Source organism: Ischnura elegans, chromosome 4 (genome assembly GCF_921293095.1).
Source record: "Ischnura elegans chromosome 4, ioIscEleg1.1, whole genome shotgun sequence".
Lineage (NCBI taxonomy): Eukaryota > Metazoa > Arthropoda > Insecta > Odonata > Coenagrionidae > Ischnura > Ischnura elegans.
Genome location: NC_060249.1, coordinates 39,598,682 through 39,614,954, shown reverse-complemented (window position 1 = coordinate 39,614,954; position 16,273 = coordinate 39,598,682). Strand labels below are relative to the sequence as shown.

General features: G+C 37.0%; 1 protein-coding gene across 1 annotated transcript in view; it reads right to left on the bottom strand.

Moving 5' to 3' along the window:
• LOC124158119 (spidroin-1-like) overlaps positions 1-16,273 on the bottom strand; it is a 397,978-nt gene that overhangs the window by 10,288 nt on the left and 371,417 nt on the right. Inside the window, exons 3-4 of the mRNA XM_046533301.1 lie at positions 14,671-14,868; positions 6,467-6,695 (exon numbers count right to left, since the gene is read on the bottom strand). Of these exons, the coding sequence (XP_046389257.1) occupies positions 6,467-6,695; positions 14,671-14,868 (427 nt within the window). The remainder of the gene's footprint in view (positions 1-6,466; positions 6,696-14,670; positions 14,869-16,273) is intronic.

Below are 16,273 nucleotides of genomic sequence, written 5' to 3'. Positions count from 1 at the left end.
AACTCCCTTCGCTCCCACTATTATTTCCACCGACGCCATTCACCAAATCCTTCCATATCCGCCTGCAAACGTGACACGTTCGTCTCCTGTCTGCCACAATCCTTTCATCCGCACGGCAAAACGCCTATGTGAGCGCGTGAATTCGAGGGAGTTGGTTCAAAAAGTTTACCGTGAGAGTTTTGATTCTCTTTGCATCCCCACCGTCGAGTTGATAGTGATACAGTTTCTAACTTGATATGTTTCCGATCCCAATATTGGGTTATCAAACAAAATCGAATCCTGACAAAATCGAATTTTCTAGTTTCGAGGATTCAAAGAATTGTCCCCGGAGATTACGTAGCATTGCCAGATTTACAGAATATGCTCATCAAATAACGCAGTTTGACAAGATATTGGAGCGAAAATATATACCCAAACTGCCACACAGAATTCTTGACGAACTTAATCAAATGGAAGACATTAGAAAACACTTGATGGTAAGTAATAATTAAAATTACTCTTTAATTAATAATATAGAAATTTGTTGATCCGTGTAAAATAAACCTTCGGAATATCAAGATGAATTCCTGTGACGATTTGTACAATAAACCCTCTGGATGTGTTTTAAACTATTCATCATCATCATCACTGGTCAACAATCCTAGGATTGGTTTGACGCAGCTCTCCACTCAGTTCTCCTATCAGCTAATCTTGATAAGATCTTAAGGATTGTGGCAGACAGGAGACGAACGTGTCACGTTTAAACTATTATGGTATTAAAATTTACTTTTTAACGGTTGATAGAAAAAGCTCCAGATTGCAGTGTTGAAGAAGACCATAACAATCCAAATAGTTCCTTCATTAACAGGGCTTTTTTTTCCTAATTACACGATTAAAAACATTAAAAATTAAACAAATTTAAGCACGCTATGCTAGGCAACGAACAAATCAGTTTTTAAAAATATTAGTGCCAGCAAAAATTAACATTTCCAAAAGAACGATAACTAACGGATAAAAAAATACGTTGTAGACATTTTTGGTAGGCTATGAGTGTGTCTAGCATCAAGGAAGTTCTCTGACATGTCGCTGGATTAGGCTGTTGTAACTTCGTGGTCCAGAGGAGACAATGAACCTCTTGCAAATCATTTGAGTCTAGTGAATACAAAACTATATAAAGAATAGTTCAACTTGCTCACTTTAACATCATAACAATTTTTCCTCCGGTCCTAAATGGAATCTCACGGATACGGAAGGTCTTCTCTACTTAAAAGATATGCCTTCTGTCAAATTGAACTTCGAATCATTTAATTCTTAAATAATTTGAAATTAACTTACTATCTTCTTCAATATTTAATGTAATTTAAAGCATTTCCACATGATCTCCACAGCTATGCAAGATGCATAGGTCATTAATTCAGAGGGTCACGTGGGAAGTTAAGTACATCAATAGAAAAGAAAATACGGAACGCTGAGAATATTTCCCTCTTAAATCTTAGGAATTTCTTTGGTACCTCTGTTATCAGAAAATTACAAAAGTAAAAATATGATCAAAAAACCACTCTATCGATTTTATAGGAGTGGGGTTTGGAAAAAATACCAATAGCGAACGTACTTTCGAATTTAATGGAAAATCATATGAATTTAACCAGGTTTATTTAAGTATACCGGGACTAGCCACAGTGATAACTTTCACGGAGTCACCCGCAGGGTAACCAGGTATTTAGCCAAATGTAGGTTTGACAAAGCATTCTATTCGCAGCCTATCGAAGAAACTATATTAATGTAAACTATCTATATTTTTTCAGGGAAACACTTAATGCAACTTATAAATATTGAAGTACTATTTTCATGACTCGTGGAACTATTTTATGAAACTGGAATATAAAATTGCACGAATTAATTAACTCAGTGCAACGCATTTTAGATGAATTACGTCTTTCAAAAACTTCCACCTATGAATGAATACTAATTATGATTCCAGATTTCGTACATAACTTCTCCAAAACTAGCAATTGCGGCGAGATGAAAATTTATGAGTATTTTTCTGTGTAGCACAAGGTCCAAGACTAATCATGACAACGCAGAATAAAAAGCCATACCACACATAGAATTAGGCTTCGTAAATTAGAATTTATAAATATTTTTCGTGACTGGAAGACTCAATCATGGAAATCAGAAAATATTGAACTTGGGCTAACGTAATAGGAGCCCCCACAAGCCGTTACAAAAAATGGGGCTAATGTGCATAAGATTTTCGTGATCCGTGGCTTATTTACATGGGTAACTCTTTCAAAAAACACCTCTAAGGCATTGAACTTTGTGGTATGGACCCCATTTCACAACCGATGAATACAACCAGGACACGGCCTTCACTGGAGATTAAGCTTGATTGACGGAGGCTCAGAAAGGACGGCATAATCGCGACGCAGCGCGAAATTAGCATACTGGCTATAGGTTGCCAGAGCGTCACCTAGTGACTTCTAGCTTATCCTGAAATTGACAACGGGGAGGTGTTTTAGCTTGGAAATTCTCTATATTTACGCCATTTTAGGGCACTGAACAATGTCATACCGGATCTAACTGTTGCAAGTAATAGCGTGAGGAACCCGTAGATAGCATGAGCATGCAGAAATATTATGTTTTCAATATCATGAGTTGAGTGGTTATTTTGTGTGGATTTTTGAAAATTAGCAAAAACGGCTGACATACAGGAAATGGCAAGCGGTTTTGAGCCGGAATGCTTAGTGTTAAGTCACGAATGTTAGCTATTATAGAGGATTCTACAGTTAGTCACTAAACGTGCCATTATCTAAATATTTCAGGGTATTTCTGGGCATGAAAACCCTATATTTATTTTTTTAAATTTTAATTTATATTAAAATGGTGGTATAGATCATATTTCCAGTGAAGCGATGAAGTTGTTTTTATATGTTGTGTATCATTGGTTCCAGACATGTATCATTTTAAAATAATATGCAAAAATCATTGCAAAAATTTGGATAAATAAAAATTACTAATATGGCCTTTTTTACCCAAACGGAATTTGCGTTCTAATCACAGGGAAAAATAAAAAGTAATCAATCTCCCATTGAATACAGAAAAAAATTAGTGAAAACCATGTTATGGCCTTATAAGTATTTTTCTAATCGGGTGGTTTCCTATTATTTTTTTATGGCCTTAATCGAAAGATTATTACTCCTGGAGTACGTATTTCACGCTTTTAGATTTTTAAATGACAATATCTATTTTTCGCGATTAAATGAAAAGTGAAAAATTTCAATCGCGCGAAAACGAGACGCGTAAGTATGAATGCCGGGAAATATCTCCGTACGTTGTATTTCTGGTTCCCCCTCCCGCCCGGTGAGGTGACCTTGAGGCGAGGCTTAGCGCTGATACGTCGCAGGCTACTAGCGGGTAGCTGAGTATCTTGCTGGATGGTAGCGCTTGGCTTAAAAAAGGTTTATTAATACCTTATCAAACGAAGAAAACTTTCCGACCTTAGCCAGTTTTAATAGGTGATTATTAAGACATGTTTCCCTGAGCTCTGTTCCTCATGCATGCATTGGTAACCTCAGACGATGTATAACTCCTATCCTCTCGTGTAGAAACTAGGTCCCTGTGACGTCATGTGGAGTGGAATCGCATGGGCGCCAATCTGGCCTTTTTCAAATGAGGATAAAATTTGACCCTTGCCATTCGTCTAAACCGGTATTTCAAAAACCAAATAATTTGTGTATTATGAATACACTAATGGTGGGTAACGAATCGCAATCAATGCCTTTCGTTTTCTTTGATGAAGGAAACTACCCTATTGTAAACGATATTCCCGGATAATGAGTTCACTAGTCATGATCCGGTGCTTCAGCAGTAAAGTGTTAACTTTCGGCTAAGAAATTTTAATAAGGGTGATTGACATTCAACTCCTAATGAGGCACCAACGGCTAGTGAGGTTGGAATAGGCATGCGAGCCTATTTAAGAGCCTGAGTTGACCAACTCATGTTGGGGCAGATGTGCGCATGGGTTCCTCACTTGTTTCATCTTCTTCTCAATCCTCGATCACCGTTGAGTTGATCATTATAGCTCTTTCTTCCGCCATTTCAACTCATTTGATGCGTTCAGGGGAAGTGACCGGTCAAACGTCATGACTCCTACAGAACACGGGATCAGACTGCTAGATACTATATTATCAACCTGCCAAAGAGCATAATTATAGTAATCACTTGAAGGAGCCTTTGAATCATCTCACGATACAAAGCTGTCCACCAAGAATTAATATTTGAACTCCCACCAATCAGCGACTAATGCTAAGGCATCTAGCGGCCAGTAAGACCGCTCCGAGAAACGTGTGAGCGTTCACAGTGAGCTAACTAGGTAGCGGTCGCATTCAGAGGAAAAATTCTACTTCTCTTGTGGTAGGGCTCTGAGCGCTCACTCCACATAAATAGGCCCTCTTCGGCCAGTACAGGACATTAGCGTGGAAACTGATGTGAAATACAAAGAGATTATGTGAAATCTTACATTTTATTTTCTCCTTTCCTATAAGTAATGGAGCTTTATTATTCTCATGTAAAATTTATGGACTTGCAGTTAATATCTTAAATTAATTCAATTCATTTTGAACAATTTCTTCTTTATGAACGCAGCTGAAACATATTGATAAACGGAGTAAAATAGAATTATCATTCAAACATGGCCATTTCTGAGACTAAGGAGACTACACCGAAGAAGCCCAAGTACTTCCCGTAGAAGCTTGGTTTAGGCTATCCTTTCGGTCGCTCTCCAATATTTTCCTTATTATTATTATTGTATGATAAAAATTACAAGTTGGCTATCTGCAGATTGTAACAGTAAATATTTAATGAAAGTTGAATGAATGAAAAGATATTACCAAAATAAAACCAGATCAGTGAATTCGAAAGTTTAAAATAAAGAAACAGTTCTGCAGGGAATCTATTCCAATCATTAATCGTTATATTGAGATATGATAGCTTTTTGACGTCGGTATTTTGTGGTCGGCATTTCATGTTGCATTGGTGATCTTACCTACCTATGTAGCAGGGTTTTTCAACCTTCTCTCGTAGTTCCACCATGCTTTTTCCCCCGGAAGAGTTCGCAAAGAATATATATTTAGCTTCTGCGTCCTAGTGAGTTCTAATCCCATAACTGCAGCATTTTAGTGGCACTCTTAGTCCCTTAATGCTTCCCTAATACATACCTTGCTGCCTTTCTATGTACCTTTCAATGGATATTTAATTTCCGCAGATCTACGAAGAGGGCTAAGCAATCTATTCCTTCCTTATGTTTGTGATACAGTATTCACACTTGCAAACAATAGATTTGAAAGTAATGAGTACGACAAATTTCATAATTTCGATAATATATTTGGTTAACATCCCCAGTTAAATTTAATTTCCCCGTTAGAATCGATTTGCCGTCAGTTTTGAAAATGGCGACTTCAGCAAAACCTACGTAACTGATACGGGTATACGGCGATTAAGGTAAAGATTCAGCGAATCGCCGTTTGTGTTGTTGCTGTTGTTGAAGCATTTTTAATATTGTTTACAACTAAAGCTTTAATAATGGGTTTTACTTAAAATAAATGTGCTAATTCCATCACGAATCTGAAATGAATTAGCGATGAATTTTTATTCAACACGTTGACCTCCACGCCGGTCATACATACCAGCAATGGTACCTCCCACCGCACCTTGCCGGTTATAGTGAGCGGCCACCGAGCGACTAAACCCCAGTGGAATTATGCTACACGGGTATGCTCACGGTTGTTCGTGACCGATTGTTTAGGAATGGATCGTGACCAAAATGGTTATTATCACCGCAGTACGTACTACCAAACATAATGAAATTCATTTTAAATTATTTTGAAATGATATAGCTATAAGTCTTGAACCAATGATACACATAATATAAAAACAACTTCATGGCTTCACTGGAAATATGATCTATACCACCATGTTAATATAAATATAAAAAAAAATAAATATAGGGTTTTTTATGCCCAGAAATACTCTGAAAAAATTAGGTAATAGCACGTTTAGTAACCAACTGTAGAATCCTCTATAATAGCTAACATTCTTGACTTAACACTAAGAATTCCGGCTCAAAACCGCTTGCCATTTCCTGTATGTCAGCCGTTTTTACTAATTTTCAAAAATCCACACAAAATAACCACTCAACTCATGATATTGAAAGAATAATATATCTGCATTCTTATGTTATCTACCGGCTCCTAATGAAACCAACAATACCAAGGAATGAACAGAGACGCATGGATTACGTCTAGGGACTAATTTAATCAATACTAATTTAAATGAGTGAATAAGTCATTAACAAACTGTTGAAAAGAGCATTCTGTGAATTGACGCGAAAAGCAGTTTTGCAGTTGCCACACCATTCAATTGACGTGATTGGGACGCCAAGTGTTAAAGAAGCAAATTTTTCCCGGGAATCACTGCTCTCAGTACTCACCTGTCATGCCCTCTGCCTTTCCCACCTTCCGCCTCACCACCGATCATCTTCTCCTCGTCCGTGGAGCCCGGAGTCGATGTTCCATGGTGAGGAGAGCACAGGTAACCCGCGAGCCACATGGTGCGACGGACCCGGCCACTTGTGGATTTGACGGGCGCGGATCTGCTTCCGCCCATCCGCAACGACCCCATCTTCAGCGACTGTCGGAAAGAATGACGCGCACGGCCCACTGCGGAAGTAGTGGTGACTGGATTAGCACACATGCGGTACGCATTTTGCAACTGAGGCAGAAATATTTAAACCTAGATCCAGGTACAATTGAGTATAAAGGGAAGCGGCGCGATTCATATGAGTAGAGCATTAACTCTTTCTAGCTCAGAACTACTTCTGAGAGAAATAAAATTTCAAGACTTCTCATTTAGAAAAAAATTGTAAATGATCCACTCAATCATAATTATTGCGACAGCTTCAAATTTTGCCATTAAACGTTAGAGCTCAGCAGTTTAAATATTTCCTGAATATATTTGAAAATACAGTGGAACTTGGTTATAACGTCATCAAAGGGACCAGAAGATTTTTCACGTTATATCCGAGTGACGTTATAAAAAAAGCAGCCTTAAATTTGAGTGAAAGGACAAAGTAAAAACGCAAATGTTCTGCTATATACAACACTGTTTATTGAAATCTACTCGTACATTGGAATATGTCTAGACACCAATTAAACAAAAGAGTTGCATCCCGTCACCAGCTCAACGTCCAGCTTGTGACCTGTTTTTGCATTTGATGTTTCTACACATGGTTTCTATGAACTTTGGGACATAATACAATCACACTACCACTTTGGCAACCTAAGAATCGCAAAAGTTTTGACGCTATACCCGAGCGTCGCAATATTTGTTGACGATATAAATGGGTTTTCGTACCACATAAAATGTTCAATTTTGGCTGGTCTGTATAAAATGTGACGTTAAACCCGTGTTGACGTTACAGCCGATGCCGCTATAACCAAGTTCCACAGTGTATACTTTTTTGATGTTACTTAGAAGCGACATTGGGTAATGATGGGTAAACGAGGGGAACGAAGAAGTACGGTCGGCCCCCCGGTAATTTCTGTAAATACTGAAAAGATGGCAACAAAATCAACTGATTTTGGCGTGACTTGGTGGAACGATGAGATATTCATGGTGAAGCAAAACCCCAGTACTGTTCTACAAATTTTTATTTGCTGTCGACTAATTTCGACGGCTATGGCGTCATTATCAAGACAAACTGTTTGTCTTGATAATGACGCCATAGCCGATTCATATCAGTACTGATCCCGAATTCTTGCGTACAATGCAAATAGTTGCATCTGCTCAAATTTATTTCATACTTTTTTTTCAGCCTAAATTACCAACTGAAAAATTAAATGGCTCATTGTAATTCCGATCTATATTATTTCGAAGGTTTTGAGCTATTAGTCAAATGAATTCATAAGCTTAGTGAAAAACTTTTTTAGTGATTGGCTAATAAAAACTTGAGCTCCAAAGAACCCGGTTGACTTCATCATTTGTCAACCCTCTTAATTAGCTAAATATAGCTTCCCAAGGCTCCTTCACAATTTCCTCGGCCTGCGCGTTATAAAGCCGAGGCGACAGCGGATAACCTTGTCTTACGCCTCAAGGTATAACGACCGACCTCAATTCTCTGACGGCTACCATCCCTTGCGCGCTTTGAGCCACATATGTGTAGATGACTTATTTCTCATGCTATTTATCAGTGAACAACACGAAAGTCTCTTAATCCCATACACACTAAGAGAACAATTACATAAGTTGAAATTTTCAACAAATACATCTCCCCTGATTGTAGAATTCCGTCGGTATTTCCCGCTATTTCGAATTCGCAGTGACAATACAATATAATGGGTACATAGGCTGGAGCCGTCATTTATTTATTTATTTATTATGTCATAAAGTATATTTATGTTTTTGGCGAAATTCTAGTTATTTCTCTCCTTAGTAATTTTTGTATCATTAAAACACTGATAGACAGGAAAAATTTCTAAATTTGCTAGAGCTATTTCTGGCTAAAAGAGTACACTCCTATTTCCATTACTACCTACCCAATTCGTACACTATGCCCTTAACCCCACCGTTTATTCCTTGTTAAACATTATCTTTCTGAACATTCCGTGACCATGTCTTCCCCCAATGTCCATCGTCTCCTCGTTCCTTTTCTTTCCATTCCACTTCATCCCCTCCATTCTTCTCGATATCCGCATCTTGAACACCTCCAATATTTTCTCTTCCTCTTCCCTTTGCGTTCACGTATTCGCCCTTTAAAACCCTATTGGACTTGCGAATATTCGTCCTGGTGCCCGGCGATAACGGAAATGATGATTGTTAGGCATTGAAATGTTCATGTTCAAAGTTAGTCTGCATTTGAACTTCTAGATAATAGATAAAAAACAGCAGTGTCATTTTTAGGATGACAAAAATGCACATTCCAAAGTTAGTAAAGAAGAACTGAAGTTAAATGTTGATACGTTTCAAATTTAAAAAATGTACTCTATTTAATAACGAAGAAATAACATGGAATTGAAATTGAGTAAGAAACTAATCGTTTATTCATACATTAATTTTCAGAATTAGGATTTTAAATTAACAGATTAGGCATCTAAACAACAGTTTACGACCTAAGATCCATTTTGTTCTCAGCGGACACCAACAAACACGATTTAATTACCGAAGACTAGTTGGTACTCAATGACTGAATGACATGAAATATCCCCTCCGACTCTTCCACAAGGAAAAATGAATTTTCCACACCAATAGACCTTTCCCGCAAAACGGCTGACGCGATACTCTTTAAGGATCAAAGGGAGCTATCTCAGATGATTTTCGCCGCTTTCTTGGCAAACGACATTCGATTAAAGAGCATCCTCCTCCCCATTCCCAGTCGAAAACATCAAAGGATATCTGCCAACGTCTTGCCTACGGGTGGGCCACCTCTCCTCGGAGTCGTCTCCGCCTCGCCTCAAGGAAATATAAATTACAGCCTTCTCAAATGTATTCCCCGAAACTTTTCCCATTTGTTGCTTGAGCTCTCGAAAAAATGGGTCACAGGGATCAACTCCTCAGGAAAGTCGCGAATTATTATTATTTTCTTTATCTTGGCAACATTTTTTATTGGATAAACAAGTGACTGCGGTGTCGGACGAAACAAAAACACAAGACGGCTTATCCGTCCATTTCCTCTCAAAAGTTTGTTCCCGAGAAGATGCTCCGTGTGCGCTATAAAAAGGGGATCCTCCGAATGTCCTCCAATACAGTATTTCATTGTGCCCTCAGCCTGTGCTCCATACGATTTTATTCTTCTTCGACATTCTCAGGGCTACCGTTGTTGATGCTGCCGATTCGAGTGTTTTTCCTTTCCTCCGCTTATTCGCATCAGCTTGAACATTCCATTGCCTTAGGAACCGTTCATTTTTCTCCAAAAGACGAATCGTATCTAGAGACTAATCGAACAAAATCTGGTCTAATAAGATATAATAAGAATAAAAGCTAAATCTTAATCTAGTAATTCATAGAGTTCTTACATATTTTCATGGAGCGAATTTCGCATAGCTGGCATTTCAGAATGTTTCTTTTCTTCATCATTTAGGAGGAGGGGTAATAGCGAATGAAAAAGAACTAGAATAATATAAAACTACATGATTTTAAACAATACCGTTCAAAGTTAACAATTTTTCTACGCTATTCCTTTGACAAGAAAGAAAATTCGAATGTAAAAATAGTTTATAAAGTAATTTATTAGTAAAATTATTGTTTATTCACCGAAAGATCACATCGTCAAAATCTGTTGCTTGAAGGAAATAAAACGCATATTTTTGTAAAGATACAGTTGGTACTGCTGGAAGTCAATGAACTATGAAAAATATGCATAAAAATGAAAAAAGATCTTGTGGATCCGTTTATGCATAAATTAATTATTATATTATACGATTGGAAATAATTGAAATCAGAATGAAGCAATGAATACTGCCGAAATTTCTAGCCTTATACGTGATTACGATACGTAGAAGACTATAGCTGAAAGATGTCTTTCACGCCAGTGGTAAACAAAATCATTGGCGGTATTCAACTATGAGCATTATTTGATGCTTTCCCGGATAACAATGCGGGTAAACTCTTCTCGGTATTCCCGAGTTAAATTATCCATATTTGCCTACGTTTCAAGCTCAGGGCGGCTGATGGATGATCCGAGAGTCGAAGCTAGAAACGTTGTCTAACATGCATAATTAAACCAGGTGGGAAACCCGAGAAGAATTTACCCACTTGAAAGGAGTTTCATTTCATTTCATAGTGTTAGCCTATAACGTTGACCGAATTGATTCCTATACTCAAAATTATACAATTTACATGTATTGAAACAAGTTATGGCGCTCAGGGGTTGATATAGCAAGATTGGAGCCTTAAATTACTCATCGATGACTGCAACGCATGAGATACACGAACTTTAATATCGTCTCGGATCTGAATTTCTATCTCATCGATATCGTTTATTTTCCTTCTGCGTAGGATAAAAAGTATGACAAATATTCTCATGTGATCCGGTCAAAAATATTTCGAAGCACATTAGAATTTCATTTGATGCACGAAACTCAACATCCAAAGAATATTACTTCGCCCACTTCAATATTACAAGTTGTTAGAATCATCAAATATTCACTTCTATCAAGCATTTCCTCGTAGTCCAATGCAAATAAATGATTCGAATTATCTTTTCATGCATGAAAATTATTTGAGTGCCCTTCAAAACCCTAGTAGTTATGATATGAAGGAAATGATAATATGAGAGAATGAGATAAAATTCACTATAAAGGGACCGTAGCTGAAACGAGATGAATTTATCAACACAGAATTGTCTCCATAGCATATCTAGGGGCTGAATAATTTTGAGGTTTATATTATTAGAATTCTTTGGATAACTTGCCAAGTATATTTCCAAATAGCTAATTTTATTATTAAATTACAAGCACGCTTCCGAATATCTGCATAGGGGACGTCTGTAGAGATACAAAATATTCTTCACGCTGCTATTTATTTCGGATATCCAATGGAAGACCTTTCAAAATTCAGAGCGTACCCTTCCAAATGACTGAAGTGATAAAATTCAATGGGGAAGAACAATGGGTAGGCGTCGACCTATTTCCACAGGCATAAACTCAATGGATTGCGAAGACTTGGGGAAAGAAGAGACGCCGAGGAAGGTCGACGCAACAGAAACAGCGCTGAATTCTACATATTCATCAGCTCAAATTTTGAATAACATAATAAAGGTCAATATGAATGCACTTGGAACTAAAACATGACCATTCTGTTATACTTAATCTATTATTTTAAAATAGACGTAATAGTACTCAACTTTTTATATTCAATAATAATTTCCATGATCAGCTCATCCTTAGGGTAAAAAATATACAGTTTTACAAAACATCAAAATTGAGAGATTATATGATAATATCAAAAAGAACTCTTAAAAACACCCTTTTTGAAACAACAGTAATTGAGTTAAATTCATTATAAACATCCCAAAATAGTAATTACATAACTCATTTGTAGAATATAACTAAGGTTAAAAATTTCAAGTCCATATTGAGTTGATGGATGCCTTGGTTAGCGAAAGCTGGTAAAATACATGTAACCGAGGGGGGTCATCACGTCTTCAAGGGCTTTAGACCCCCCAAAAACTTTTCTCTTATGCGACTGTCGCAATTTCCTACATCCGCGCAGAAGACGACTAGCCTTGGGGCACCTAATCTATGACCAAGAATCGTACAACCATGTTTTTGCCATAATGTCAAAAATACACATTAGTTGAAAGCAACTTGGTTTGAACTTGAAAAACATTTTTTAAGGAATATTGTCATAATTTTCTAGAAAGGAATGCATTTAGAATATCTATAATTCGAATACAAGTGCATTAATAATCGAAAATTGCAAAAATAGTTATTCAAAATCGAATATTAGGTATAAAATTTTTTTTTTCCAGAGCCTAAAGTTTGAAATAAAAAATAGTCGGATTTCGGGAAAATATATTTATGGAGACCACATCATTATAACAACAGCTATATGAGAAGAAAAAAACGGTCATTTTAACTTTCAGCGGTATTTAAACGAAATTTTTAGCATAATTAACGACTTTTTGAATTTACTATGCGAGCGAATTTTCAGTAAACTACTAGAATTTTACCGTATAAGTCCTCCTAGAAGCAAATTTCTGACTTAGTGCCTCGCTGGAACGAATTTGGTATGGAATACATTGGAATGAATACGACCGTAAAGAGACAGATAAGTATCATATTCTTCTCTCTAAATTAAAATGAAAGAATACAGTCCTTAAAACCCCGATAATTTCTTTTTAAGATGACTAATAAATAATACTACTACTAATAATACTACTAAACAGCATTTGGTGATCCCTTCGCGTTTAATGGTTAGTGATTTATGGCAAATGCACGAGAATATTCGGGAAGGTAAAAAGAGCGCTGTGCATGTTTGACATCATGTTGATGCTTTGCTTCACTTAGCACCACTTTGAACCATCACGCTGTACTCCATCCGCAAAGCATTCCGCGGACTACTCTTGACCTCTTTGTAGATCATAACACGTTCACATCAATGCTATTTCCGCAAACACCAAACATGTTACAAAAAATAATCTATTACCGAGTCGCATGCGTACAAATAGACCACTCAATTGTGGGTGACGTACAAATCAAAAACGCTAACAGTGTACTAGTACGCTGAGGAAAGAATTAATGACATCGATTATCGAAGTTACTTCAAAATTCATTCATCGCTTTCACAGTTAACGTTTTTTAAACATATATTTACATGAAATATATCGATTATTCAGGCCAAGATGGTAGAACAAAGTAACGTATGTAACAATATCCATATGGATGCAAATAATTCCACATAACAAATTTAGAAAACTACAGTCCTTTCACCATTAACCCGATGTTGCTTCTAAATAACATCAAAAGCGTATACATTTTCAGCTTTTATCAGGAAAAATTTAAACTGCGTGTTCCATTGTTCTGTAAAATTTAATGGTGAAATATGTAGCTGCCACAATAATTTTTTCACTTTTTTAAAATGATACAGAAGCATCTATATGTTAGAAACTCTGTAATGTTAAGCATAACATGCTTCGTAATGCTTAGCATGCTAGTGTTAAGCATAATAACTTGCAAGGAAATCTTCTAGCTCAACATCTAAAGTGAATTTCTTTAAAATAAAAGTAACACTGGTCACAACGAAAACATTTTCAATTTTCATAACTTAGCAAATCATAGAATTTTTAAGGCCATTATATATAATTTATATTTAATGCATAAAAAACACAAATTTCATCCCAAATTTTTTACGCGTCCAGGGTTCCAAAAACATTTCCACCGAAAAGTCTTGATGTTCTAAGTCCTAAGATGATGAAATTCAGATGATCATATCATAATGGCAAAATTTGATAAAATCCGGGAAGAGAAAAAAGCTACTGCTATGCAAAATTCGATCAGTAAATACTTTCCAGTCAATTCTACCTTACTTACTATAAGTTACTTATAAGAGGACGCGTCCACAGAAATTTGGGTTTTTTTTGCGACGCACTACTCTTTTCAATTTTTGTGGATATCGTCTTAAAATTGCCAGGGCATATAAAGTAGATCACTGTCAAGATTTACCTTCACCTCAAAATAAAACAAATAATCGTAGGAAAATACCAAAATAATATTTTCCAATGTGAGATACGGGCAATTATTGATACGGGTCTACTTAGCACACGCTAATTTCAAAATGATACAGCAAGTTTAAAAAGAGTAATAACCCACGAAAATTGAACGGCCGAGCGGCCTCCTAAATTTCCACAATTCGTAGCGTACATAATTCACAGTGTCCGGCGATATCTGGTGGAAATGTTTTATATCCATGAGGATAAAATAAAATGGTAACCTTCCACAAATTTTATTTACTAAAGTACCCACCCGGTTTCGACAGGTAGTTTCGAAACCGGGTCGGTACTTTAGCAAATAAAATTGTGTGGAAGGTTACCATTTTATTTTATTCTAATTCGTAACGTCTCAAAAACGTTTCACTGCCGCCTAGTGAATGAAGAATAAGTAGCCATGGGCCGTTTAATTTTTCGACCAGTGTTCTCACACTTGCTGAGGCCGACGTTCCCAGTCGTAGAGCCGCTTCCCTCGGTGCCCCCGACGGGACACTGCGCCTGCGCGGCGGCTGCCGCCGCTGCAGCCGCCGCCGCCGCCGTTAGGTCCTCGAAGTTGATGATGTAAAGGCATATATCGTCGGCTTCGCTCTTGACGGGGGCTATCACCTCACTGCACAGGAACTTGGTACCTGCAAAGTTAAAGATAGAATTCAATCAAAATCTTCCGTCATTTGGAAAGCACTAGAAAGTAGAAAAAAAGAAAATACAGAGAGATTCCGAAAGGTATTTGTTGATTATATGTAACACATGGACAGTTTAAGCGGCAAGTAAATTACGAGGCCGCGTAGGACTCCTAAGCTCTAATCAATATTCAGTTCTAATTAAACAAGGAGATTGACGGTTGAGGATTGATTTACTCCATTAAAATTACTGTGGAAGTAAGGATATATCGTGAAGTGGATACCCTTATCCCTACTACTCGGGTTATTGTTATTCCCAATCACAGTCAATGTATAAGACTAAACACATTTTAAGTTCGCTGATGTTGAAATCTCAACCCTTATTCCTAAAGTATTTGTATTTATTTTGATATGTGCTAAGAGATAATCCTTACTACCGCTTACGTAATTATTGAGGGGGGGATGGAGAATTGCTCGCTTACAGCAGAAAAATGTCAAGAACCGACCCTGTCATAACATACTATCCATCATTGGTAATTGAGGAAATGAAGTGCACTTAAATCAGATACAACCGTTGACATTCACCATTCAGTTGAAATGTTGATATATTTTATCCATAACACAATTGTCATATACAGAGCTTAAAGGTGGTAGTTAAAAAGAAATTAAACATTTTTCCACCAATTTTCTTTCCTAAGAGAGAACCTAAGAGTTCATATTTGAGAGCGGTACGAGAAGAATCTTACTCAGCGTTAATTTCTTGACGCGTACAACAAACGTAAACCTATCATGTCCACTGGATAAAATCCTATCCCGAGCAGAAAAAACAAGAAGGAAATGTTACCACCGAAAACTGAAGAGTTAGTTTCGTAAGGCTTATTTCTCTGGCAGCGGTAAGTCATTATGGAATTTCCTCCCTTCAAATAGCTATTTTCCCGCCTTATGTTGGAATGTTTCAAATTCTTACCGAGGTAGCGTAATCCTAACGATATATTTACATAGAGCGACCACGCTCTTTTGAAATAAAAGTGATGCTTATATATTTTATCACTTATTATGCTAATAGCAGATTTTATTTTAAATAATCATTTCATTTTAAACCCCTCAGTATCGAAGGGTAAAAGGATTGAGCACACTTAAAGAATTTAGGAGGACCAGAAAGAAAACATAAAGTAAAGTTTGAAGCAAGTGTTTGGGTGGAGAGAGGGTTACACCAGAGGAAACCATGGAAACGGGAAGTTAGGGGAGAGTAAAAGGTAACGTGGAAAATACAGAAATCTTCCGGGCAAAGAAAATAGTTATTAGAGCACACAGAGTTGTATCCACAAATAGGTACACAATATATCAGCTGTGGAGAGTCTAAAGCCATGCTGTCAACAAATGATATATTCAGAAAGGTCCAATTCATTAAGAA